We start from the raw sequence: 25,533 nt of genomic DNA on the forward strand, positions 1-25,533 counted from the left end.
GATGTTGTGTTGAGGGACATGGTTTAGTGGGAGCTACTGGGAATAGGTGAACGGTTGGACTGGATGATCTTGAAGGTCTTTTCCAACCTTGGTGATTCTATGATTCTATGATTCAAATACAAACAGGTCAACTAACCCTAGTGATAAGCAATTCCATTCCTCCTGAGCAATGTGGCAAACTGGTACAGGCACCATCCTGTTTCTGCTCAACCGTGCCTCTCTAGGGATTGAGCTGGGCCTGGAGCCCTCACCTCACTGCTCTCCCTTGAAATTGGGTTACAGACAGCTGTATACTCAACACCTGCTCTTACAGCTCCAGAAAAAAACTCATTTCATCTTTGTGTATTTAGGTGGATCAGGTGGATGCTTGCTCTGCCAAACTTACCTGGATTTTAGAGAGCTCCTTCTTGATCAGGAAGCTAACTTGATCCCGGTCGTTCCTGGAGTAATAGAGGCGGCAGCAGGAGGGCTTCCCATCTCTCCCAGCTCTGCCAGACTCTTGGTAATATCCTGCCATTGACTTGGCAATGTTCCAATGAGCAACAAACCTGCAAGTGGTAAGACAGTGGAAACACAAGGCTGCAGCTTTCTCAACTCAGGGCACACACAAATGTGTTCGTGGATATTAACAAGAGTAAATAATAAGGCAGCAAAAGCATAAAAGACAGAGAACTTGGCAGAACAAGGGATTCTGCACATAGAATTATGTCTTAACATAAGACACAAGGAAAGCAGCAGAACTATGTAAGCCAATGCATGTGAACAAGTGAGCAGGATGCCACACAAAATGGATGAAAGCAAAAGGGCGCACAAATATCCAAACATAACTGCACAGCTGTGAAGAGCAAGAATAAGGACACTGATTTAAGAAGTCTGGAATATTCTACCACAAAGCAGGGGATTTTAAAAAGCCCTATTTATTAGAAATACTTGATTTTAAAAAGACATTTCAATGTCAAGTCTGCGAGGAAAACTCTACCTCACCAAACTTACTTGTAGACAAAGGCACCTTTCCCAAGTCAGCAAATATGACTACGAACTGCTGCTAAACTGTGAGTAATCTCTGAATGAATGTTTTTAAATGCACTGCCACAAGACTGCTTTAAATCTGCTTGTGTTTGAATATTCAAAAACTCAGTTCATACCTGAGTTCAGCCCCGAGAGGTCTGAGCATTTTACCATACAGTAATGCTGCCAGTATTTTAAATACCAGTCTGCCTCAAAACAAGTCCTTTTAAAGCTCTGCCCAGAGGCAGGAAAGATGTACACTGGTGTGATAAAAGACTAAAAGCTAAAAGTTGCTCCAAACACAAATGCTTCAGGAGCAGACCAGGTATGAATAATCTTAACTAAAAGTGAACTAGCAGTGAAGAAAATATTTCCTTCAGAAAGAGAGACAACACCTCTGTTTTTCCTTTTGATACAAAGGGTCACCTCCAGAACTTGTCTGACTTGATCTTACTTGATAGAATACACATGAATACTCAGGACTCTGCCAACAAAAACTGAAGACTAAGCAGCAGGGCCTCGCACCTGGGCTAGGGTTTAATATCCTTAACTTACTGAAAAACAACTTATAAGGAGTAATTTTCACTTAATTTCTTGGACATCAACCGTACTACAAAAGCAGGTTTCAGCTATATTTTACCCTCCATCAGCCCTATGCACTTCAGATATTTTTTGCTGGTTTATTGGCCACTGCAATGAACAGGGGAGAGACAAATTTCAGCAGGTGGTTAATTCGTGCTACTCTGTTAGAGATTTCTAATTGCTCTTTTCAGAAATTAGTTGCATGTTACACTGCAACAAGCAGTGAGAAGTCTGATATTGCTACAGAACCCTGTCTGTCAGCACAGAGGATGGCATAATTATTTAACAAGGCACAGTTTAATGGCACAGTTGTGAATAGATGTGACAGCCTCAGTGATGTCACTCTCCTACAGCATTCAGAGTAATTGCTTTTCGTGGATTTTGTGTAAAGATCAGCTCCACATACGATGTTGCATGGCTTCTAAAAAAACTTCCAGATATATTTTTATGAGTTTCAGCAAGCCTTCATCAAGTGTTTGAGTCAGGTGTAACAGGTAATAGACACTGAGGTTTTCCCTTCCTGCTGCTCAGGTTTCAGTCTCTGATGGAGCACAACACTCAGCTTCACAAACCTGACATTTGCTTTGTCTACTCCCATTCCAAAACTGATGGTTGCAACAATAACTGGGATCTTCTCCTCCATCCATTCATTCTGAACTGAAGTCCTGTCAGCTGCCTTGAGCCCTGGAAATGGAAGAAGATGAAAAGAAACAAAATAAAACAAAAAAGAGAAGAAGTATTTTGTGCCCCCTCCTCACATTCCCCCATTGCAACCCCCTCAACTAAAAACAAACCGATGTACACACTTTTCTCTGTCCATGTTTAAGCTGGCTGGGGATCAAGCAGAAGTCAGCAGCAGCTGTTTCTGTTCCAAAGAGAAAAATCTGGAACATTCCTGGGAGGAGTGCAGTTATATTTAGGCCATGCAAGATCCAACAAAACTAACAGCTCTGAAGTGGAGAGAATGCTGTTCTGCTCTGTTACCCATATTTACCTCGAAGATCCGATGTATTGCAGACCATGCCAAGAAAGCTAATTTTTAGGTAATCCCATCTAGGCCTTAAAGGTGGTACAGTTCAGTTCTACCAGCTGCTGAGAGACGCAGATTTCAGTACCTGCATGATACGCTTTGGCTTTCACTCCTCGGTAGCTCAATTCAATAGCCAGCTGGTCACACACATCCCTCATCCTGCAGTACACAATGCCACAGCCAGAGTACACCTGGGCACACAGGAGAGAAAGTCTGTGATGCTGGCTGAAGTCAATCAACAAAGCTGCAGTTATCAATAAGGAGGAAATGGAGGGATGTCTAAGGCTCATCTCATCTCCAAGCTGCTTCCACAGCAACTTAAAGACATTGTCTTGGCACAGAAGTAAATCAGATTTAAGGACAGCCTCTTTACAAGTCCTACAAGGACTGAAAATGCTGAACAAACACAGTCCCCCAGCCTCTCTCAAAGAAGACAAAGCAAGAAGCAGTAACCTTCCACACTACAATAAATTAAGGTGCAGAGATTGACTTATTTGCCAAGTTATTTTGGGAATTTTTGGTGTTAGAGCAAGAAATTCAACACGACGCTCCAAGCTGTTGTTTGTCCTTGTTGCATTTCATCACTGACACTGAAAGAGCAGAACACTATCATACACTGACTGCCTGGGACATGAAAAAACAAAGACAGAAATACTATTTGCATACTCCTAAGACATTTTCTTTTAAATCAACCCCTTTCTGAAGACATCTGCATTTGAAAAAAATGCAGTTCCATATTCTACTTGTTTTAGAGGAACTAAAAAACAAACGAGCAAACGAGCACCTTCCTTCCAGGTGTTCCTTCCTCCTTTCCTACCACAGACTTGTCAGGGCCATTTCAATGACCAATCATTGACCACTAAGGAAGATTTTGTTCAGCTTAACCATCGTCCTGAAATGAAAAACCTACCCCAGCGGTGTTCTTCACTTCCAGTGCCTTCAGACAGAAATCCTTCAAGTTGGCATAAGGATCAGTCAAGAGCTCTTTGAATTGCACATCGTAGAACAAGTTAGATCTGAAGCAAGGAGTCTTAAAGGTGGCAAGTGGCTGCTTTAGCTTGAGTGCTGCCACAATATCCTCCTGGACTTGCTTGGTAGCAGTGGCAGTCAAAGCAACACATGGTGTATTGGGAATGCGAGATCGCAAGGTGCCCAGCCGCAGGTAATCCGGTCGGAAATCGTGTCCCCACTGGGAGACACAGTGAGCTTCATCAATTACCAGGTAGGACAGGAGATTTCGAGACACTAGGGAGTTGAGCGTAGGCTGGAAGGATGAGGCAGCTGCCATCTCTGGGGTGATGTACAGAAGCTTTATCTGAGGCTTCTCGCTTGCTAAGTCAGCCAGGATGGTCTTCTTTTCCTGGGTGGAAAGCTTGGAGTTCAGAGAGCAGGCTTTGATCTTCAGAGCCAGCAAATGGTCCACTTGGTCCTGGAGTGAATATATAAAGAAAATAAAATGAGAAGGACATAGCATTGAAGAAAGCCTCCATCTCTATGGAAGTCTACAGGCAAGATTTGTGAGGCCCCAACTTTTACGTCCAGGACCAAGCCTCAGGATAACACCCAGTTATAGTGCAGCTGTTTACCACTTCACTCCAGATGCCTTTATCTTCAGCAGTCAATATATCTGTTTGGCTCTTAACAACCAACTCCTTTTTTCAGCTTCCATTCACTCTAAATGGTCACTTTGCTACTAAGGAGTATCAGCACAGAGCTGTGCAGAATACTTAGTCATAGCCACAGCGAGATGAAATGAGCACCAATGCCTCAAAATTTACCCTACCGAGTTGTCATGGATGGAAAATGAATAAAACTGCTATACAAAAACAGAGCACATTTCATTCCAAAATAACCAAAGGACTTTGTAAAGCTGGCTGAGATATGATGAAACACAAAGGCCAGTGTGAATCACCACTGTAACAGAAGGGAGTGTGAACAAGAATCATGTCTTGAAAATCAGGAGGAAAACAGCATCCCATTCAGATACATCTAGATGAACATGGGATGTACAGTTCACCTTATCTTGACACTGATTCCATTCACTTGTGCTTGACCAGCACAGAACATTTCAAAAGATACGAGTAATCCTGAAAGATTAAGGCCTCATCATATCATTCTGGTTTCAGTTTCAAGCCAGTTCTTAATTCTTGATGTTCACTACAGGCTACAACACCATCTATTGCACATTGTTAGTGCTACAGCTGTTCTTATAGGGAAGCATTAGGGGATGAAAACAGTAGAAAAGACAAAATACACAAACAAAAGGTCATATCAATGACAGTGTTCAAGGAGGAGCTCTGCTAAACCAGCTTCTCTCCATGACACAAAGAGCACAACAAAAGATGCAAAAAAATTTATGCCTTCAAAAGCAATTTCATCATTCCTAGAGTTGTAACCCTATAGGTAAAATGGAAGTTTCCTTCTCAGTAAAGAGTTGGTATTTTTGGGGTACTCTACTTTGCTGCTTCTGTACAGCACAATGGAGATAAAAGACAGCTGCTGAAAATGGAAAAAGAATCAGTTATAAAATTCAGCAGGCTATGATCAAGGAAGAAATGCCCTCTTTTACAGAGCTACATATATCAAACCAGAGCCATCCTGTTAGGCAGTTAATCTGCAGCCTCTTCACCTGTCACTAGGCTAAAGAAAGCATGCCAAGACATCAAGACAAGAATGCAGAAGCAGGGTAACAGCAAAGCCTTGTGGACAGAAAAGAGAGAGACAGCTGTGCCTCCAGAGTCTCCCGACCCCCTTCACTGACTGCTTTTCCACAGCTAACAGGAGACAGTTACCTGAATCAGTGCAATCAGAGGTGAAATGACAATGGTGATGCCCACTGCCAGAACTGCAGGAAGCTGGTAGCACAAGGATTTCCCTGCCCCTGTGGGCATACATACAAAGACATCCTTCTCGCCTGCAAAGACAACAGAACAAAGCTCAAGGCTATTGAGTGATGGCGAGTTCCCAGGGCTCTGTCTGGAAGGATGGGCACAAAGGCACGTAATCTGTGAGAAACAGCAAATCTGTGCACGTAGCACGCAGCATACCAACAAAAGACACTTCATTTCAGGTTCTAAAAGCATAATTATTTGTATACCTGCATTGCTTTCCTTCAAAGAATCTCTGATTACTTTGTGAACATTAAGGAACAGTCTTTCACAAATACTGGAAGGTGCACAAGAAGTTGAACAGCTAATCCAGATTAATGCTGATTCTCTTACAGATTAGCTGCTTTCACTCATTTTACAAACCTCCAGTTAGCAAACAACCAGTCCCAGGACAGATCTTTATCACACCCTCCCAAAGCTTATCCCGAAAAGTAAATCTCAACCACGCAGATAACATTCAGTTAGTAACTGTCCCCATGCTAAGGAGTAACCACTTCAAGTCAGGAAGATGCCAACACATACAGTTTTAACACGGAAGAACAGCCAGCTGACAGAACACTACTTTCAGCCAATCTATTATCAGTAGCACATCTGCAGGTGACAGATGAAAACTGTAACCACATCCTGCATGCTGATGTTTACTGAATTTTACACTGTTCTGATTTGCATTATGAGACCTGCAAGGAGAGCAGATGGTCAGCAGTGTGTGCATGTGTGTCTGCGAGTGTGTGAGCTGCCTGTCCAACCAACTGTGGTGGACAAGCTAACTTCAGCACAGCTGTGTGTTTCCAATAGCATCTACATCGTCCAGAGAATAGAGGTTAACTGCAAATGTGGATAGTTTCAACCTCATCTGACCACAAGCATGCTACCAGATGCCTCTAATGGAGATACTGGAAACACTACAATTGGATGCTATTCCTGGTCAATGCAACAGGGTTCTTACAAAATAAAAATATGGGAGAACAGGTAGAGCAAAGCCACGCTCAGAAAACTTTGTTTGCAACCCATGCTTGCACTCCTATGCCACTGATGTGACCTCTGAGCAGAGGAGGCTGAGGAGAGCTCAGAGGGCTGGTGGTCCTTCGTGGAGCAGGCAGTGTCTCCTCAGAGCCAGCTGCTGCAGAGCTTTCAGACGCTGAGCCTCACCTCTCACCACAGCCATGGTTGCACTTTCCTGCAGGGAAGTCTTGAACGATTCAAACCCGAAGACCTTTCCCAGTGTTTTCCGGACCCTGCCCTGCAGGCCTGGAGCTGCCGTGCTGCTCATCTCGGAGAAGCTGTGGATGGAGGAACTGATACTGAGTCTCCCCTTCTGAGGCGAGCCCCCCGCCCTGCTCCCCTGACAGATCCGCCATTGGTGGGAGCTGCCCCCTCACTGCCCCTCAGCCTCATTCCTTGTGGGATCTCCATGAGGCCGGGTCAGCTGGTGGTCTCGGAGCACCTTCCCGTCGCCAGCCCCTCACAGCTCCCCCTCAACGCACCCACGGGCCGTATCCTTCCGCCTCTTCCCCAACCGAACCCCTCCGCACCCCGGCCCCCGCTCTCTGCGCTTCCTCGGGGTCCAGCCGTGCGCCGTTGTGGCACCGGGTGATGACGTCAGAAGCCGCTCTTAAAGGGCCAACCCCCATCTTAAAATTTAAAAAGCAAAGCAACCCCCCCAAAAAAATTACCCGTCTCACCTTTGACGTTTCTTTTCATCCTACATGACGTCTTCACCGAGAGTTTTGCCCCCCTCGCAGCGTGCTAGCATCGACATTTCCCCTGTCGATCAGCGCGCGTTTAAAACGGAAGGAGGAGGGCGGCGTTGCTATGGCGACCGCTCTGACGTCATTTCTGCGCGACGGAAGCACGCCCGCCTGAGGCAGAAGATGGCGGCGGCGAAGCGCAGCGTCCTGTCCTCTTTGGCGGTTTATGCTGAGGATTCAGACCCGGAATCGGATAGCGAGACCGGGACGGCGGGAAGCGATGGGGGAACGGCTACGGGTGAGGGCGGGGAGGGGCCTGGGGAAAGCAGCGGGCTGACCTGGAGCCATCCCGCCGCCTTCCTATCAGAGAAGGGAAGGCCCCTCTCGTTCTCGTCTCTCCTTTCTCATTGTTTGCCTTCTGTTTTTCTCCTCTTTTGCTTTAGGAGAGAAAGGAGGGCTCGTCTCGGTTGGGTATGGAGAAGATGATTTCAGCCGCCTGGATGGGGATGAGGAGGGCTATGAAGAGGAGGACGATGAGAACAGCAGGCAGTCAGTAAGTATCTCACGGTTCCTGGGGCTTGTCTTGCTCGCAGCCATGCGTTGCAATGCCTTTTGCTCCTGGGAGAGCCTCTGAATGGCACCCTGAGCTGGAACCTGGTGGCACTGCCTCCTGATGCAGGTTTCAGCACTTCCCAAGTATTGTAATTCACTTTATTTTTAAATAGAAGGCACTTGCCTTGGAGCCCAATGGCAGTTTGGTGCAGATCTTGTTGCTTGTTACTAACTCTGTTGATGCTGTTTGACTATTCTATGAGGAAGAAACTCACACTGTGAATGTACACTATTCCTGAAGCATTGTTAGCATGTATGAGAATGCTAAGGGAGAAAAATGCTGTTGCGTTGTCAGCTGGAAAATTGAAAAGAATGAAGTTCTGTCATGTCTTCAATTATTCTTCTGTGTGTAACTCAACTTACTGCATCAAGTTAACTTGATGTAGCAGTGTCTTGTCTAGACTTGAGTGGCTTTTGTTTGTCATAGGTGCATGGCATGTATATAATACCACATAAATACCAAAGCAATTGATGCACTTTAAGATAGGGCACGTAGTTTACTGCACGTGAGTGCACCTATTACACGAAAAAGGGCAAATACTTCTGATGTGGCTGTAGGAAGCAATAAGTCTTGAGGAGGTAGGGGGAGGTTCTTGTCTCCTTTTTCTTCTATCAGCCTTTTGCAGAACCCTGTTATTGTCTTGACTACTCTATTTTTTTGGCAACTTAGTACATGAAGGAAATAGGGCTGTGTTGCTACAGCTTCCCCTTACTGAAATCTACTTTGTGTGCATTAGATCATTCTCTTATGTGACCCTCACTGTTCTGGCCATCTGCTTCCCCAGTTAGCAGAGAAGAAATTGGTCTCTTTTCCTATTTGTTCTGTTTCTGACTGGAATGAGTGTGAGCAATAGCATTCACAGTGATTGTCTGGCTAAGTGAAGTAATGACACTTCTTTATTGCATTAGTCATTCTCCTCTTCATACCCAAAGCTTATAGACTCTTCCAGTGAGATCTCTTTATTTTAAAGGTGGTAGACGTGATGCAGATGTTCCTCAACAACGAAGTATGTAAAATGGGTAGCCTGTATTGCACATGCATTGTCAGTGTAGATTTTAACCATCCAGCACCTGGGAAATTCAAGGCACTATGCAAGAAATGGCAATTGGTGAAATCACTCCAGTGTTTAGCTAGCAGATCTTGCATATGTTTCCAGTTACTGTACTGATCTGTGGAGATTAATTAGGGTGCCTTATTTGTAGTCTTGTTGCAAGGCAGCAGCATGTTTTCTTTAATTAGAATCAAGGGATTCCTTGATAGAGTGTAGCATGGGTACTCACTGGTTACGAGCTGTTTTTGGAAAGCAGTAAAAATTGGATTCAGTTGTTTTGGGGCTTTAACAAAATAACCCTGTGCTTATATTATCTACCTTATCTGCTGTTTGTTATTTTATCTTCAAAGGAAGTTTCACTAATGTTCTCTTGCTGTTTCAGAGATATCCCCTGCTAGGTTAGAAGGTTTTTGAAGCTATTTCACTTAAGTGTTCATCTAATGAATGATTGAACCTATTGTTCATTATTTGAAAATCACTTCTTTTTGAATGTGTATGGGAGCTTAGAGGGGAATTTGTGATCAAGTACCAACTAACTTGGTACTGTGGTTCTTCTTAGTTATGCAGTTACTGTTATTGAACTTGATTGCTAAAGCTGAGTTATTGGCACACGTATATTTTAGGAAGGTAAGCTGGAGAGGATCTGAAGTGAAGAAAGGGTTTGGTGTCTCACTTCTGTGGTATACACATGTTAATTCCTGCAATTAAAACTTTGGTGTTACTGCGTAATCACTCTGTAGCTTGCCTTGCCAGAACTTGAGTGTGTGCTAACACCCTGAAGTGTGCACTTCATGTTAACCCCTCCTTTCAGTTGCACGTAATCTTTGTTTGTTTGTTTTTGAAATACCAAATTAATATTTTGGGGCCAAAGCTCAAACGGAGTAGTGAAGTTTCAAAGGAAAAACTGTTTTGAATTGTGTGAGCATGAAAACTATTTTTTTTTCTTTTCTGCTCCTCTACTTGCTTTGAACCCAGAGCATCTATTTGCATACGTAGCTCTAGGATCCCCAGTGGAGCAGTAACCCATTGGGCAGTGGAACAGTAGGCTTACCTACCAGTTTCAGATCAAAGCTATTGCTTACTGCTTCTCATGGGAATTTTATACAAGGCTGATTCTGGTGTTTTAAGCAATCAAGGCAAAAACTTGCCAGTTTTTTTTCTGATATCTGGGTGGAGATGAAAATTAGCTGGTGTCTGTTATCTGAAACTGAAACTATTGGGTTGTTCCTTTCCATGGAAGTTCACATAATCAGTAAATGAGGCCACGAGAGCACTGTGCAAGTAAGAAAAGATGTCAGCAAGCATCACTGGATCTTTCAAACTTGGCACTAGGGCAGATCCTTACCATGCCTGCATGTTTGCTTGGATGGCAGGCAAGTTGTGTGTCTTCTGTGTGTTGCTGGTGTATGCTTGGGAATATAATAGGCCTTGCAAGTGCTGCTTTTGCTGTGAGCCCTGCTCAACAGGGGCGAGTGCAAGAGAAGCCCCCAGCTGCCAACCAGAAAAGACAGAATTATCCAATGACAAATATCTTTCTTCCTAGCTCTGTTGATTTTCATTGTCTAGCTCTGAACATTGAGGAGCCACGTGACTTTTGTGGAAGACATTTGCTACTGAATTATGCTCTTACCTTAAAAAGGAAACAAACTCCTAACAAAACACCACTTTTTTTTCCTTATAACTGTAGGGCTTGTTTGCTGGTCATGAGTGGGTTGGGCAAAAGTAACTTCCATTAGAAGGGTCTTGGAGAACTGCTGGGCTGCTGAGCACAAGCCCTTTGCTATAAGTGCAGTTACTTTCCAAGCCTTCTCTTTAAGCTTAATCCTGTAAATTCTTGTCTTGTAGGAAGATGACGATTCAGAGACTGAAAAACCTGAGGCTGGTGACCTGAAGGTATTTGGAAGTGTGGCACGGTGGTGGGGGGAAGCTCAGTACAAGAGGAATAAGTCTTATAAGCATGGCTTTGGTGTTCATGTTTGATCTTCTGTAGCTAGTTTTGTACTTTCTTTTTGAAGATGTAATGTGACTTCTGGCTTCTGCCAAAATTAGTTAAGTAGTTAAGCTATGGACTGAGTGATGGTCAAGATCTGTATTGAAGAACTGCAGTCTTCTGAATTAGATCAGAGGTGTATTTTGTGACAGCATCTTTCCTGTTTTTCAGTGATCAGATGTGCTGTTAAGTGCAGAATTCTCTTATTTCTGACCAGCGTTATTTGAAAAGCTGTAGTTAGAACCACATAATGAGTAAATGATTGTATGTTCCCAGAGGTCATAAAACATGTCAATTATCAACATTATCAATTCAGTTGTGCCCAGAGAAACATCCCAGGTCTTACAGTTAACACTTACATCTGTTAGAAAAATGTGTGGCAAAAGGAAGTTCGACTGAAATACAAAGCAGTGAGACCTGGATTCAGGCAGAAAAAGAGTCTGAGCTTGATCCCTGTCTGCAACTGAGAGTCACTGTAGATTATGGTAATACATAAACTGCTTGTTCAGTTTCTACTTGTGTTGCTATATAAGTTGGTTTCCTAAGTTAAATTACATTAAAACCCTTTTACATAATGAGCAAACTTTTTAAGATAAAGGAACATGCCATGCTGTCATTTTCTCTGCATTAGGAAAATTAAGTAGAAACAGTGAGCATAGAAACAGTGTGTGAATGCTGTTGAAGTTTTAACACCTATTCCTCTGTGATCTCTTCTTTACAAGAAATATACATCCTCTGCAGATTAAAGAAGATGCCTCAAAGCAAGATACAGTGAAATCTCTATGTAAATTTGTTAGTAGAAAAGACACCAGAAGAAGCAGCTTAGTGGATTGTAAAAATGACAATAAGTAGAATGGGCATCTTTCCTCTGCTTCTTGAATTTGGAATGTTCTTATTCAGCACAGGCACACCCAAGTAGAAACAGGCCGTTCAGGTAAGAACATTCTGAGTAGTTAAGAGCAAAACAGGTAGGTTGGGCTGAAGTGTTAGAGAAAAACGGATATTCAGACTATATACTTCAGCTTGAGTAGACTAATTTTTCTGCTTTAAAATAAAGTTACCAGCTGTAAAGCTGGTATTACTTCCTTACAAAGCTTGCTAAATTGATTGTTGCTTTTGGCTTTCACAGTTAGAAAGTAAAATACAATCCTTGCATGGCGTGAAAAGTGCGGATTTGAGAAGGTTATCAGGGAGGCAGATCTGAACTTCAGGAGTTCTAGACTTCTGTCATCTTTAATAGTGGTCCTTAAATGTAAGTGGAAAAAAGCCACAGCCTCCTTTGCTATGAGCATAGCAAACAGCCCAGACGAGGTATGTTCATGTTGTAAAGCATAGTGTGGGATGCTGAATGGAGTTGCTCTAGCTGTACTACAAAGAAATTCATTTGGTCTGGTGGGAAGGAACAGAACATTCATGTAAAAGTCATTTTTACTTGTAGCAGTAGGAAATGTTTATCTCCCTTTTCCACCAAGTGGCAGTGTTCTCCTGGTTCCTTCCTTGCTGCTTTGAGCTTGCAGGGTATGTGAGAACTAGAGAGTAAGAGTGTGGTTACTCTAAATCCAGAGTGTGGTGAGAAGTGAGGCACTTGATCAGCTGATGCTTCTGGATAATTTTATTTCTTTTTTCCCAGCTGAGTGCTCTAGCTGCTCTTGCTCTCATCCTTACTATGAGATGTCACAGGCCTGAAGACATACTTAAATAGATGATGTGAGCCTTTTATATGTGGCCAGGGTGTTCCCAGTGTCTGAGTCTGTGTGCAGAAAGCCAATCCTTTAAGATGCATGAATGATGTGAAACCATTGCAAATGATTAGTTAATTATAGTCTTTCCAAGCTCTGAATGTACATTCAGACTCCTTTTCTATTGTTTTCCCATCTGAACATGTGGTGAGTGAACTATTTTATCTTATTTGAATCATTGAGGAGAACAATTGACAGGCCAAATTGTGTGGAGGAGTTCCTCGTTGTTGGAGCGTCCTGTGACTTGGCTTCATTTTTTGCTTGGATGGTAACACAAAACGTCCAGCTGGTGGTCAGTTTTGGATGTAAATCAAGGAGGCTAAATGTGGGGAATGGTGTAAAAACTGTCAGTGGCATTTGTAATGGTAAAGTGATGATGGGGAGAGTGGAATTCATTGCCTGCCTCAAAGTTGCAGTGGGGAGACTTTTCTACTCCACCATATGGTGTTTATATTTGCCTGCGGTTTTTAATCTTGACTCTACCTTGTTTTGATCTTGAGGACTCATCACATCTGTCTGTCCTTGCAACCCTTGTTCCTCACTAGAGGTAAAGGAAGTAAGAAGGCCTGGATGGAACTGCAGCTTTCATCTTTTTTTCTTCTTTAAACTTATTTTCTGCTGAGCAGGAAGTTACAATGAGTTTATCAAAATAAAATACTGATACCAGTCCACTGTGTTGTCTACCCTTGGAGAGTCAAGTGGAAAACTTCTTTGAATCTATTTGGGGAAAGAGATGTGCCAGGTATAGAAGAATATTGAAGCTTCATCAGGCATCTGAAAAAGTTCTCCCACATCAGGCTTTTAGCTCATAGGATTTTCTGTTACTGCACACCTGTGAGGCAGTCCTGAATGCTATATGCTTGTAATAAAAAAAACCAAAACAACTTCTCCTCTTTTGGAAGCAAAGTCAGAATTCTTGCATCCTGTAACTGAAGTGTTTCAGGGACCCACAGAAAATGAGAGATTCACAAGGAAAGGTAAAGGAAATTGCTTCTTCAAATTATCTGAGAAGGATGTGCTCAGACTCTGAAGCAGCACATTGTTAGTAACCAAAATGACTTGAGTGCTCCCTGCTTTTAGTATTAAGTAAGCAGTTGCAAACTTCAAACAAACTACTGTCTTAAAGGGATTTCAGAAACAAAGCTTTCTGCTTAGGAGGAAAAAGAAGTGGTTCACAGAAACTGCTGGCAAAGGACTGGTGTCTTTTGGAGTCCCAGAGCCTGGATGGATTCTTAGATCGTTTCATCAGGCGATGGAACCATGAGTACAAAATGAAGGACGTTGTGAAAATACCTGAAACTTGACGTTCTGCTGGCAGTATTGGTTTGGAATGATGAGGGTTAAAGGCCCTGTGGTGCCTGCCAGGTGCTTGGGCTCTTGCCAGCCACTGGTTATAGTTGCAACCTTGATGTAGGAACAAGATACCAACCAGGCTGCAAAGCTTGCTACAGGGGCCAGCCCTGCAGGAGGAGGAACATGAACCTTAAGTGCAGACTTTGTGCTCCAGGTCTTATTGGAGGGGTTCTGTGTTGGTGCTGTAGGGCTGAATGAATAACAGACTGCAGGAGGACAGGGCACAGCCCTTCAGCTTGGTTTGCTGGTGTTTTCACAGAGGGAATCATTAACTCTTGAGCTTTGATTCTGTTATCAGGACTAGCCAGCGCAGGAACTCTGATAAATATTGGCACTCCCTATGCAAGTATATGCTTAACACGTGGTAACAGTTATTTGAAAGGAGTAGCTTTCAGGAGAAGCTATGTTCTGTGGTTTTAAGGGTCCTCCTGGATCTTTGTGGTGTTCTGTTGAGAGGCAGTCCAAGTGGGAGGTAGCAGAAGGGTGTCCTGGTCTCAGAGGTATGCGATGTTTCTATGCATGTCTAAGCACCACCTTTTGGTAGTCAGCAAAGCTGTGGAGCCCTTATCAACCCAGTGAACCTGTGAATAACTTCCCTGTGTTACGATGCATAGACATGTATTAAAGTAGAGCTTTTGATTGTGGTGTGGGTTGTTTTTTTTTTTTTTTGTTTTTTTTTTTTTTTAATATATCTTGCCTGGCCATTCGTCTGTCTGTTTAAATACCAAAATTATCTTGATTTCAAGTTAAAGGCTTAGAGGATAAGAACAAGTAACTGGGGGATTGTGAGTAGTGTAGTCCTGATGATTGACTCTCATTTTGATAAGGCATGTGAAATTTTCTGTATTCAGCATGCATTCATCTAGCTAGATTATCAGAAGGTACCTGAATGTACTCAGGAACTTACACCTCATGTAATTTTACTATGAAAAAGGGAAAAAAAAAAACATTAGGGGAAAAATGGTATCTATAATAGAAAGCTGTTCTTCCATTTTCACAGGCTGCAAGACGTAAAAGAAGGAGCTGACCTCTAAAATCTTTAGAAAATAAATTAGAGTTGTTTGCTGTAGCGGTGGCAAAGGATGAAGTTTGTTTAAGAAATACCAGCCCTTGATACTTTCAGCTGCTTAGAAGGAATCCAAAAAATTCTGCTTAGAATGTTACAGGTCACCCGACTGAAGAACAACTGTTAAAACTGCTGTTCTGCCCCAAAATTGTGCTCTTGGTGGCTGGAGAAGCTGTGTGTTGATCTTGCAGTGGTTGGATTTGGTAGGACGTAATGGCTTTAGAAGTGTGCTGTAGAAAGGCTGCTGAAGTCCCCTGCCCTCCCTTGTTTGAGCTTTCTGATGCTATCAGGCTTAGTATTTTGGGCTCTGACAGGCAGGAATGGCAGAAGAGCTGCCATGCTTTAAAAATGGCCTTGTGTTACACATGGCTGTGCTTGGTGCTCTGTGCAGCTTTCAGGGTTCAAGTTAAGGTTGCCTCTCCAGTGGTTTGTTTCCCACTCATTTATCTGCCTGTGAGTACAGCCTGCAAGAGATAAGCTCTGCAGTTTCACACTGGTTTCACTCTGTACTCTATCTTCTAGTGTACTTGTGCAGAGTGCTATCTGCCCTTCAGCTCTACATATTTTCCCTCATTTTGGCATGCTCTTTTGCAGTGCTCTGTGGAGGCAATCAGGAAGATTGGCAGTTGAGCAGGCAGCATTACACGTGGAAAACCTTTAGCGGGAGTAGAGTTAGCTCAGCTTCTCCTCCTGTCCTCTCTGCTTTAAAAATGAGTGCCCACACATTGAAGCAGCTGATGCCTTTCCAGGTTCCCATTTTTAACCATGTGGCTGACATTAGTAAACGCCAGCAACAGGGAACAAAGTTGTGTTCAGCATCTTTGATTCTTTTTTTTTTTTCTTTTCTTTTTAATTATTATTTCTTATAAATTGTATGATTATTTTTTGGTCACTTCCCCCATGTACTTCAGTCCTGTTTCTCCAAGAGGGAGATAGATCACAGCATTTGAAGCTGGCTTACCTACTTCAGAGCTGCTGGCTCCAGTCCAGCCTGTGAGCTGCTTGGAAGATGAGACACGTCCATGGACATGCTCGTTCCTTTCTCCCCGCCAGGCATACAAGCTGTAGCAGACTCCTCACTCCCTGCAGTACTAAATACCACAGATTATTGACACAGGTGTGGCTTCCTTTTCTCCCAAGGAAGAGCCAGGCTTTTTCTTCTGTTTGTCTTTAAACTTGAAGAAAAGTCCTTTCTGGAGCTGCTTCCCATTGCATATTTCACCTGATAAAGGTCTGAGTTCTTCAAGTCCAGTTCTGTTGCAATTATTTCTGTTTGCTGTACTGAAATAGCCTGTTTTGAATTAGCACGTTAGTGCTTGTCAGAGTGAGAATCTGAACAGTCAGCACAGATGGAGGATTGCCTCCAATACCAACAAATATCAGAAAATAGCTTCTTCCACCTTGCCTGTTATCAGAACAGAAGGATGAAAATCTGCTAAATGTTCATGGGATCTATTCATGGAGGAGGATGCATCCCAGTGAGGATATTTTTATGCCTCACCTCTATTCCAAACCCGATGAAGAATTTTCAGTACTACATATTTGGAAAGAAAGCTTGTGCAAGAAGTTGAATTTTATCACTTCTCTTAAGCCTCAGCTGCAGCAAGGGAAAGGTGCAGGACTTCTTACAGCCCAGCTTTATTTTGCACTGCAGCAGTCTGTTTAAAAAAATAAAATGAGAGTAGCCTGACACCTTGAGTTGTGCCATGTGGTGCCTGTACTTCACCTCTGAATTCCTGTTTTATAGTATGATGCAAAACTGACTTGAAAGTGGGGTTAGTGGGCTCAAGGAAGCTCTCTGTGAACCATGGTTGCTCCTGGCGGAGACTAGCAGGAGCTGAGCTAGGACTGCATTTCAAGTGTAACAAAGCACATGCACAGAGGGATGATGTGCAAGTGTTAACCTTGGAGAGCCCCTAACAGCAGTCCTGTCAGGAATGAGGAGAGAATAGAGACAGCAAACGCAGGTGGCTTTGGAGCACTACAGTAAGGCAGACATTATTAATAGTCCCTCAGCTTTTCCAACAAGAGTCTTGGCACCATGTTCCTTAACTGGAAATTATTTTTGCCATATCTTTGTCAAATATTGAGATAGCATATGCCAGGTGAATGGAATCAAGTTTCAAAGAAGTTATTTAAAGGCTTTTATGCAGTGAAAGCCTCCCTTCTGAAGTCTTTTCTTACTGAAACATTTTGCCAGTTGCCAGATCTTAGGGTTTTTCAGTGTTTTTTTTTAATAGAATTGGAATGAACTGGAGGTGTATCTCAGACTTCATTTATCTTAAAATTAAAAAGCAGCATCAGCTGCACATGGTCTTTGTTTTGGTAAGGATTTGATAAGGATTTAATAAGGAATGTCTCAGGAGTTGACTCTTTCCTGACTTCTTCCTTTTTTCTTTTTGCCTGTGATGATAGTATCTTGAAATAGGCTTGTAGTCTGTGTATCTGCTTCACTGGAGAGGAATATACCAGTTGATTCCCATGGGTAGCTTATTTCTAAGCTGCTGTGCTGCTCTTGGTACCTAGACTATGGTTCCTGCAGTTTTTTCTTAGTTAAATTTCTTATCCTGTAGCAGGCAGTTTGCCCAGAGCTGTATATTGGAGTTGGCAAACAGGATATAGCTGTAGGAAATGGGCTTGTTTCGGGCTTTCTCTTGGGATTCTTCTATCTCACAATACAAAAAAAAAAAACCCCAACAAGGTGGGGAGGGGGGAAATAAAAGCACTGTACTGTAGTTCCCTTGTGTTCCCTTTGTCCAAACTGAAAAACTCTGTGCATTAATATCTTCACTTATCCACTGGCCTGACAACAGGACAACAGTGGGACTGGCTTACTAGTTTTGTGGGTGTCAGGCTAAATTGGTGTCAGATCTCTTTGTCTGTGTGCAGCAGCATCTCTGGGAAAAGAATATGTTGTTGGGTGACTGGAAGATTTCTAACTACTTTGTTTTTTAAATGTATGCTAACTGGAAGAGTGTGGAAAAAGGAAGCTGCAGTGCTGAGTTGGCTGCAAGTCTGGGAAAGCAATTGAGTGGTGGCAAATATGGCATTGATATCTCCATTTTTTTTTATGGCTTATAACTTAAAATGATCACCTTTTGTTGTCTTTCTTCCCCATCTCCCTGCTCAACCATTTCTCATAGCTTGAAGTACACCTGTGCTAACAACCTGCAGATGCAACTGCCTCTATGAGAAATTGAAGGTTGGATTTGTACCCTTTGGCAATAGTGCCAGTGGTTATGTCCAATGTGAGCTTTGTACTGGATTTATGGATCTTGTTTCAGGAAGGATTTAGCAAGCACTGTTGTAAGTCAGTTCATTCTTTCCATTAAATAAAGCTGTTCTGGGCAAGGCTTTCCAAACTCGAATTCATCAGTCTCAGATTCATATTGTTTTTGTTTCCTTCCGTTGATCTCTGTTCTAACACTGCAAGGACTGTGTTTGGTTGTTTTTCTTCTCCATGAAACCTGAGTAGAGGCTTTTTTAAATGTAACTGAATGGAAACACTATTATTGAAAAGACGGTCCATATCTCACCACACTGAGATGTAGTCATAAGCCAAAGTGTTGCTCTCCTCCTGTGCAAATGCACGTCCACCTTCTGCTCACTGTTCTTCCTTAACTGATTACAAATCTTGAAAACCTAACTGTCAGACTGGGTTCCTATCAGCTAGGATCTCACAGGCAGCATTGCCTTTCCCAGGGCTTGAAGAAAGCATTTGTCTGGGCTAGAAATGGAGATGGAAAACCTTTTCCTGACTGTGTCCAGGAGCAGTGCTGCAATAACTGTTTCCTGCCATCTGTGAGGTGGTATCTGTGGTGTGCAGAATCACTCCTAAGTGCACAGAAGTTGTGACTTATCTCAATTGGCCAGTTAGATGTTAAAATTTTATTACTTTGCCCTTAGCAGTTTATGCTCTTCAAAGGCTGTCATTTGTTAGTGTCTGGATCAGGGAAAGGAATCTGTCTCCTGCTTGTCATGCTGTCCTGAAGTCCTCTCCCAACTTGGATCTGAGCTGCTGTGGCATCCCTTGGCTAACTCCAGTCGGTCTGCTGGAGCAGAGCCATCTGTCTGCAGGGCCTTTACCAGCTGATCTTGTGAAATCCAGGTTGCAAAATGAAATCAGCTTGCAGAGTATGTGGAGAGAAAAATGCAATACTGCTTTTTTTTTTTTTTTTTAATCTTAGTCTAGCTTTCTTAGGGGTCATCATGTAATACTAGATGGAATAAAGAGGCTAGAGGAAAAAGAATGAGCAGGGAACGCCTTTTTCTTGCATGGGCTTTGTATTTCAATGATGTTAGAGATAATTTGCAGTATAATTGATGCGTCAAGCTGACTTTGTGTAAGCTGTGAGAGCCTGGATGCTAAAGTCAACTCAGAGGTGCTGCTGTACAGCCTTCAGAGGTTGGGTTTGTGAAAACTGTGCAGTATTGGAAGGGGCTGCCAGTGATGTCTTAACTGTGCTTTCAGTGATCAGGATCCAAATGGAATAGAACCCAGTAAGTAATGTCTGGAGCTCTGGGATACTTGAGGGCTCTAATAGCTTCTGTAAGCTGACTCTGATGGAGAGATTTGATGTAATGTTGGAACCACTCAGCTATCTTCATATTAGATACTGGTATATAGGACTGGATGTTGAAGTAGCAATCTATAAAGAGATAAACTTGCCCTGAATGGATCTGGATAGTTTCCCCAAGTCCAGTTATATTCTAAATGTTCCATTGTTTAAAAGCCTTGGCATTGCTTTAGAAATGTTATCTGTGCATAGTATACATCTTCCTTCTCACAACTAAAACGTAGCTCTGCAGTATTAATTGTCCCTCATTACCCCCATTTACTGATTTTTCTGTCTCATTGAACCACAATATTGAATTTGATCTGCAGAAAATGTTTGTTTTTTTAAAAATTCTGTCTCTTCTTCTGATCAACTCATTATATTTAGTGTTTGTCCAAGACTTAAATTAGCCAAGGAAAGTGTAAGGAATCTTTTTGGGAGTGTTTCTCAACCAAAGTTTTGACTGTTCTGAATTCCTGGATCTTCAGCAGATGCTGAGAGGTTTGAACAAGACTTCTCTTAAACCTCTTGTCTGCCAAGCTGTATGTCTGCGGTCAGGCTGTTGGTACTTGCCTTGCTATGGTGTTGGACAGTAAACCAAGCAAATACGAACAGATGCTGTAGGATGAGTCGGTCAACCCTTTGTTTTTGGAAGGTATTTGGGAGGCTTGAAAGCAGTCCAACTTAATGAAAAGCTGTGCTGATGTCTTCAGCTTGCTAATGATGGAGCAGTGGGTGAAACTCGTCAGTAAGCAAAATTCATATCCTCTGGGGAGTGAGGTGTGGCTATAATGTTAGCAAGTTTGTTCTCCTTTGTTTGATGTAGCTCTAGGGCTTCTAATGTCTTAGCTTTGACCTGAGGATGTATGGACTGGACTTGCTTGAATGGCTGTGGTGGAATGAGGGTAGGCAATGTGGGCAGATGAATACACAGCAGCAGCTTAAGAGGGTTGGCTTTAGTTGGCCTGTTGTACACTGAGTGGGCTCGTGATGAAGCTCTAAGATTAAAAGGTATAAGTTAAAGAAATATGTACTTCTAGTTGCAGGAAACTTACCAATTCCAGAAATTCATGAAACGTGCTGTTCAACACATCTGACTTTAGAAAGAGATTTGTCTAGCGTGTGGTACGTACCTGGGGAGGTTTGGGCCATCGAATTATCCCTCAGAATACTACTGCGTGCATCCTGAGACTTGAAAACAGGCTTCTAAAAACTTCAGAAATGCAGCTGATTGTAACCCTGCTAACAGGCCATGTCAGAGGGCAGCCATGTCTAAAGCTCCTGAATTTGGCCGTGCCGTTGGGTTGCTTGAGGACATGTTTGGTACAGACAGTCACTTTAGGGATTTTCCTCCTTGATGGCTCGGGCAGGAAAGCAGTGGGGTTGTTAATGGAACAAGAAGCACAGTGCTGGGTGAAGGTTGGGGATCTGGAGGTGCTCAGGAAAGCAGTCTATTTCTTCCTCTTCCCTCTCAAGTCTGTTCATAACAAAAAATTGGGAAGTTGGCAAAACATAATTCAGTTAAGTTTGAAACAATGGCAGCCCTCCTTTCATCCCACCAAATATTTGTTTGCTGTTTCAAACCAAGGTGAAAACCTAAATACGTAGGCAGCAAGTTCTCCCCCTCAGGGAGGTGGAGCAGCCTTCTGACCTGACAGAATCACAGAATGGCCAGAGTTGGAAGGGACCTCAAGGATCATGAATCTCCAACCCCCCTGCCACATGCAGGGCCACCAACCTCCACGTTCAATACTAGACCAGGCTGCGCAGGGCCAAACATTTGCTGCCGAATGGGTAATGATATTGCTCCTGGGTACAGAGCTACAGATGTAAGGGAAGCTTATGAACCTTTCCAGCCTGTGTGCAACACTTCCATACAATCTGAATTTGTCCTCATAATCTGACAGTTACTGTGGAATCATCTCCATTTCTCTGGTGGTAAAGTGAGGCTCCGCTCTTTCATGCTGGGTCCGTGGAGGATGCAGCTGAATTCATATCCAGTGCTTCCACCAGAGAACTCCTTCTCATGGCACGTCTTGCTTTGAAATGCTGTTTCTCATTTATCGTTTTCCCCTGCTGTTCTGAAGACCCTGGGAGGAAAAGAGGTGTTGATGTGTTACATCGAGAGCGTTGGCTTAGAGCGGCTGGAAGCTGTGCTGGGATCCTGGTGCCTTGCCAGCTGGCCAGCAAGGAGATGCGTGTTCCTTCGTGTCCTTTTCTTTTTTCTAAAATAACTTCAGCCTCTTATTGTTGTGATCCAAGCGTACTTAAGGAGAAACAGTGCTTTTCTTCATGAATGACTATTAAAGAAAAATGCCACACAGCAGCGAGTGACACACAAAGAATTTGTTTTTCTGCTCCGTGAGGGCTCTGGTTTCTCTGGAAATTTTTGAGTTTTCAGTGTGAATTTGACCCAGCCTGTTCCCAGATGCTGACCTCGCTCTGTTCTCCTCACCTTGTCCATCTCTCACCTGACTGGAAATGGAGTAAAGGAGGGGATTTAGAGCCTGGTTACCAAGCAGCGAGGAGACAGAATTTTGTCTGTGTCAGGTTGAATGAATAGCTTCTGTGTTCAGAGGCACTGAGGAATTTTGGACACACAGTCCAGTGAGTCACAAAAAGTCTTAGGGAGGGAGGCAGGGGGAGAGGACAATGTTAGGATACCGCTGATACTATTTCAGAAGCTGAGATGGTATTGCTTGTGACTCCCTTGGGGCTTAACATAAGTACCGAAATGCTTGGATGTTACTCTCAGCGTGGTGAAAGTGTATTTACAAATGTCTTGTCCTGCATAACACTCCTGCTTAGCAGACTGTAGTCCAAACATGTGCTGTGCTCCTGCAATTGAAGCTGCCTTAATTTGTATTAATGTAACGAAGGAAGGACTGACTGGTTGTGTTGAAGATCTCTAAACAGAGTATGCAAGTCAATGGTTCACCTTGGAGTTCCTGGATGAACAGATCAGCTCCTGGAAAGCAGCAGCCAAGACAGACTTGCCAGCAGAGCATTCTTCCCAAATGTGAATGCTCTGAAACATTGACTCTTGGCCTGTGCCAAGGGCCAGGCACCAAAAAATGAAGAATTTATGGCCTGATCTGTTTTGAGGAAAGCCTGCAGTTGCTGTCGTTTTTGCAGAATTCAAAAGGAGCTGAGTGTTTGGGACTCAAAGGAACAAAATCCTAATTCTTCTGTTAAATTTAGACTTCAGCTTTGAAAGGAAGTGGTGAATCCTGTTAGGCTTTGACTTTCCATGTTACAAACATTGCTCTATTATCTAATAAAATGCATTTCATTCTTAATTGATGTTCTTTTGTCTCAGAAGTAAGATGTAAGTTTCTAAACAAATGGACAACGTAGCTTGTTCGATTGGAAGTATGTTTTAATGGAAATCTGTTTCTGTCCTCTTTCTCCCAGGAATTCTCAGAACTGGAGAAAAGAGATCCTCAGGAGCTAGTAGGTAAGTTTGTTCAGAAGTATTCACTTTTCTTCCAAGTTAGACCTTCTAGGTTCTCCCTTTTGTAAGTATAGAGAAAGAAGAAAACCAACAGAAAAGCATCTTCACTCTGTCCTGGTGATGCTGTAGTTTGAGTTACTGCCTCTGGTGTTTTACATCAGTGCAATTTTCCCAATGCCGTTGTCTTTTAGGAATAGTACCATGCCTGAAAATACATTGCATGTTTCAGAGAGATGTAAAGGGTAGCTTGGGTTGGGGCTTGTCTAGAAAAGCACCAATAAAGCTGTAGCTTTTTCTAGATACTTTTGTGAGACTTGGCATAACCAGGAGTGAGGGTGGGTGTTTTGCTCTGTGACTTCAAAAATTTCAGTGTAGCAATGTTTAGGTGGAGTACTGTGTGCTTTGTAATGGTTGTTGGAAATTATATGTGACATCTCATTCACTGCACCATTATTAGATTTGGAAAAAAATACTGGAAAAATCCAGTGCAGTCAGCTTGAAATAGAAACCTCTGCTTGATCTCTGTGGGGCTGTAAAGTGTTGTTGTATTTTGTGTTGAAGCTTGCACTATCTCACACTAACCCTTTCTTCCTGAGGTTACTTGTACAGTTGTATGGTAGCAGATGGCAGTACCATAAAAAAATGGGGAGTTTGGAATTGACTTAATTATCCATCAAGCCAGCTTTTCCAGGCTCAGCTGTAGTATTTCAGGCACACTGTAGTAAATGTAAAATAAGATACGGGGCAGTAAATACTTAGATGCCAAGTTGTGACCCCTAAAGCAGTCATCACTCTGAATTTTTGCATTTAAGTTCTGGCCTGCCCAGGCTTTGCACCGACCCAATGCCTATACTGAAATATTGCCTTTAGAGGGCAAAACTCCTTTAACCAAGTCTTATCACAGAATACCATGGAGATCTTCATCCAGACTGCTCGTATGCCCCAAAATTAACATTAGAAACACGGATGAGACAACAGCATGTAGGGGAAAAAGTACAGAGGAATATCTGAGAACCATCTGCCCTTAATTCTCTGCTTTACAAATGAGTGAAGCTCTGTGCTTGTAGAGCAATGTAATGTTAAGATCTTTCTTCATTCAAGCAAAAGACTCAGATTGCAGTTCTATCAGTCTACTTTTTTCCAAGTGAATGCTCCATTCAGGAGATGAGACTGAATCTCGTGTATCTTATGATAACCAAGGCTTGCATGCAGGTTTAAGTGCTTCACAGAGGGCTTACAATGTCAGATACTAACAGGGGACAGTATTGGTAAGTCACAAGCCTGGATTAAAGTTGTAATATAGCTTTCATATCCTCTTCCAAATGTGGCATGCACAGAACAACATTTAGGCTGGCTTTGTGTAGGTTGGCATACTTGTTGTACTGGACTCTGAGGTCCTTTGCATTAGGCCATATCTTATCTAGTCGAAAAGCAATTGTTGCACTAAGCCTTTTGGTTAGTGTAATGTGAAAACCACTCCCTCCCAGGAAGCTTGAGCTTTTAGAATTAGAATTCTTGAATGGAGAAAGGTGTGAGATTTTCCGATGCAAAGCAAATAACTGCTTCAATCTGTATTTTGTTTAATTTTGTTAAAATTTTGTTTAATATCAGTATGTGGAAGCATAAGTCTCCCTCAGAAGTTTTTCAAAATAGCTTTTTCCATTAAAAGCTTGTGGTTTGCCCTTCTCAGATAACCTGACGTTGTTCAGCGTCATCATCATTAAAGTCTGTGGTTATGCAGCTGCTTAGGTACAGCATTAATACTGGCTCCTGTCAAAAGCAACATTCTGTTTTGCATCCACTGGACACAGTGCTGAAGTCTGTGTGCTCTGAGTTCATCTGAGCAGTAAATTCAACTGATCCACCTTCCTTATTCTTTTTTTTTTTTTCTCCTCTGTGAGCTTCCCAGCTGGACCTGTTTGCTCATCTGCTGAGCACGTGCAACATGAGCTCTACAGTTGGCACAAAAACCAGCTGGGATGAGCACTTAGGAAACTGCATGGTTGTCTTGTTTCATACAGAATTAATGATTGTACAGCCAAAGCCTGAAAGACAGTGAGGGGAGGTTTGCAGCAGTAACTCCTGTATGGTTGAGAAGGAAGCATATATGAAATGTTTTTTGATAATTTTTTGCCCCAATGTTTTTGTTTTTGTGTTTTTAGCACTCTGAAGAGTACGTGATGCTAACAGCATGTCTGCATCTGCTGTTTTCTGCAGCCTTGCAAAACAGTATTTCTATGCTGTTTGTTTTCCTTCTTGCATTTTTCTTTGCAGCATAGTTGTTTACCTTTTGGACTATAAGAAGTGTTCCCCCAACTCTTAGGATATCTCAGCACAAAGTCAGTGTTCAGAGCAGCAGAAAATATGGCTGAGTTGCAGGTCTTTTTCTGCATTTCTCAGCCCACAGAGCAGAAAGGGAACCAGTGTCCTCCCATGGATGGGTGATTCACTGGTATGTTGTTGCCTCCACTTCTTCCCTGTGATTTGGCTGTTCTGGTGCCAGGAAATTAGAAAC

At 42.8% G+C, this 25,533-nt stretch overlaps 2 protein-coding genes across 2 annotated transcripts in view; one reads left to right on the forward strand and one right to left on the reverse strand.

The window, feature by feature from the left end:
- The window catches only part of RECQL5 (RecQ like helicase 5), a gene marked incomplete at both ends in the record, with an annotated part of 35,323 nt that extends 28,184 nt beyond the window's left edge, over window positions 1-7,139 (reverse strand). Inside the window, 7 exons of the mRNA XM_079544280.1 lie at window positions 386-548; window positions 2,163-2,274; window positions 2,706-2,811; window positions 3,531-4,049; window positions 5,413-5,534; window positions 6,658-6,788; window positions 6,997-7,139. Coding sequence (XP_079400406.1) covers window positions 386-548; window positions 2,163-2,274; window positions 2,706-2,811; window positions 3,531-4,049; window positions 5,413-5,534; window positions 6,658-6,788; window positions 6,997-7,139 — 1,296 coding nt within the window. The remainder of the gene's footprint in view (window positions 1-385; window positions 549-2,162; window positions 2,275-2,705; window positions 2,812-3,530; window positions 4,050-5,412; window positions 5,535-6,657; window positions 6,789-6,996) is intronic.
- Window positions 7,140-7,259: 120 nt separating this feature from the next.
- The window catches only part of SAP30BP (SAP30 binding protein), a gene marked incomplete at its 3' end in the record, with an annotated part of 28,599 nt that continues 10,325 nt past the window's right edge, over window positions 7,260-25,533 (forward strand). Inside the window, exons 1-4 of the mRNA XM_079544193.1 lie at window positions 7,260-7,494; window positions 7,640-7,749; window positions 10,706-10,753; window positions 22,979-23,021. Of these exons, the coding sequence (XP_079400319.1) occupies window positions 7,380-7,494; window positions 7,640-7,749; window positions 10,706-10,753; window positions 22,979-23,021 (316 nt within the window). The 5' untranslated portion in view covers window positions 7,260-7,379. The remainder of the gene's footprint in view (window positions 7,495-7,639; window positions 7,750-10,705; window positions 10,754-22,978; window positions 23,022-25,533) is intronic.

The sequence above is a fragment of the Tetrao urogallus genome, assembly GCF_951394365.1.
Source record: "Tetrao urogallus genome assembly, chromosome: 18".
Lineage (NCBI taxonomy): Eukaryota > Metazoa > Chordata > Aves > Galliformes > Phasianidae > Tetrao > Tetrao urogallus.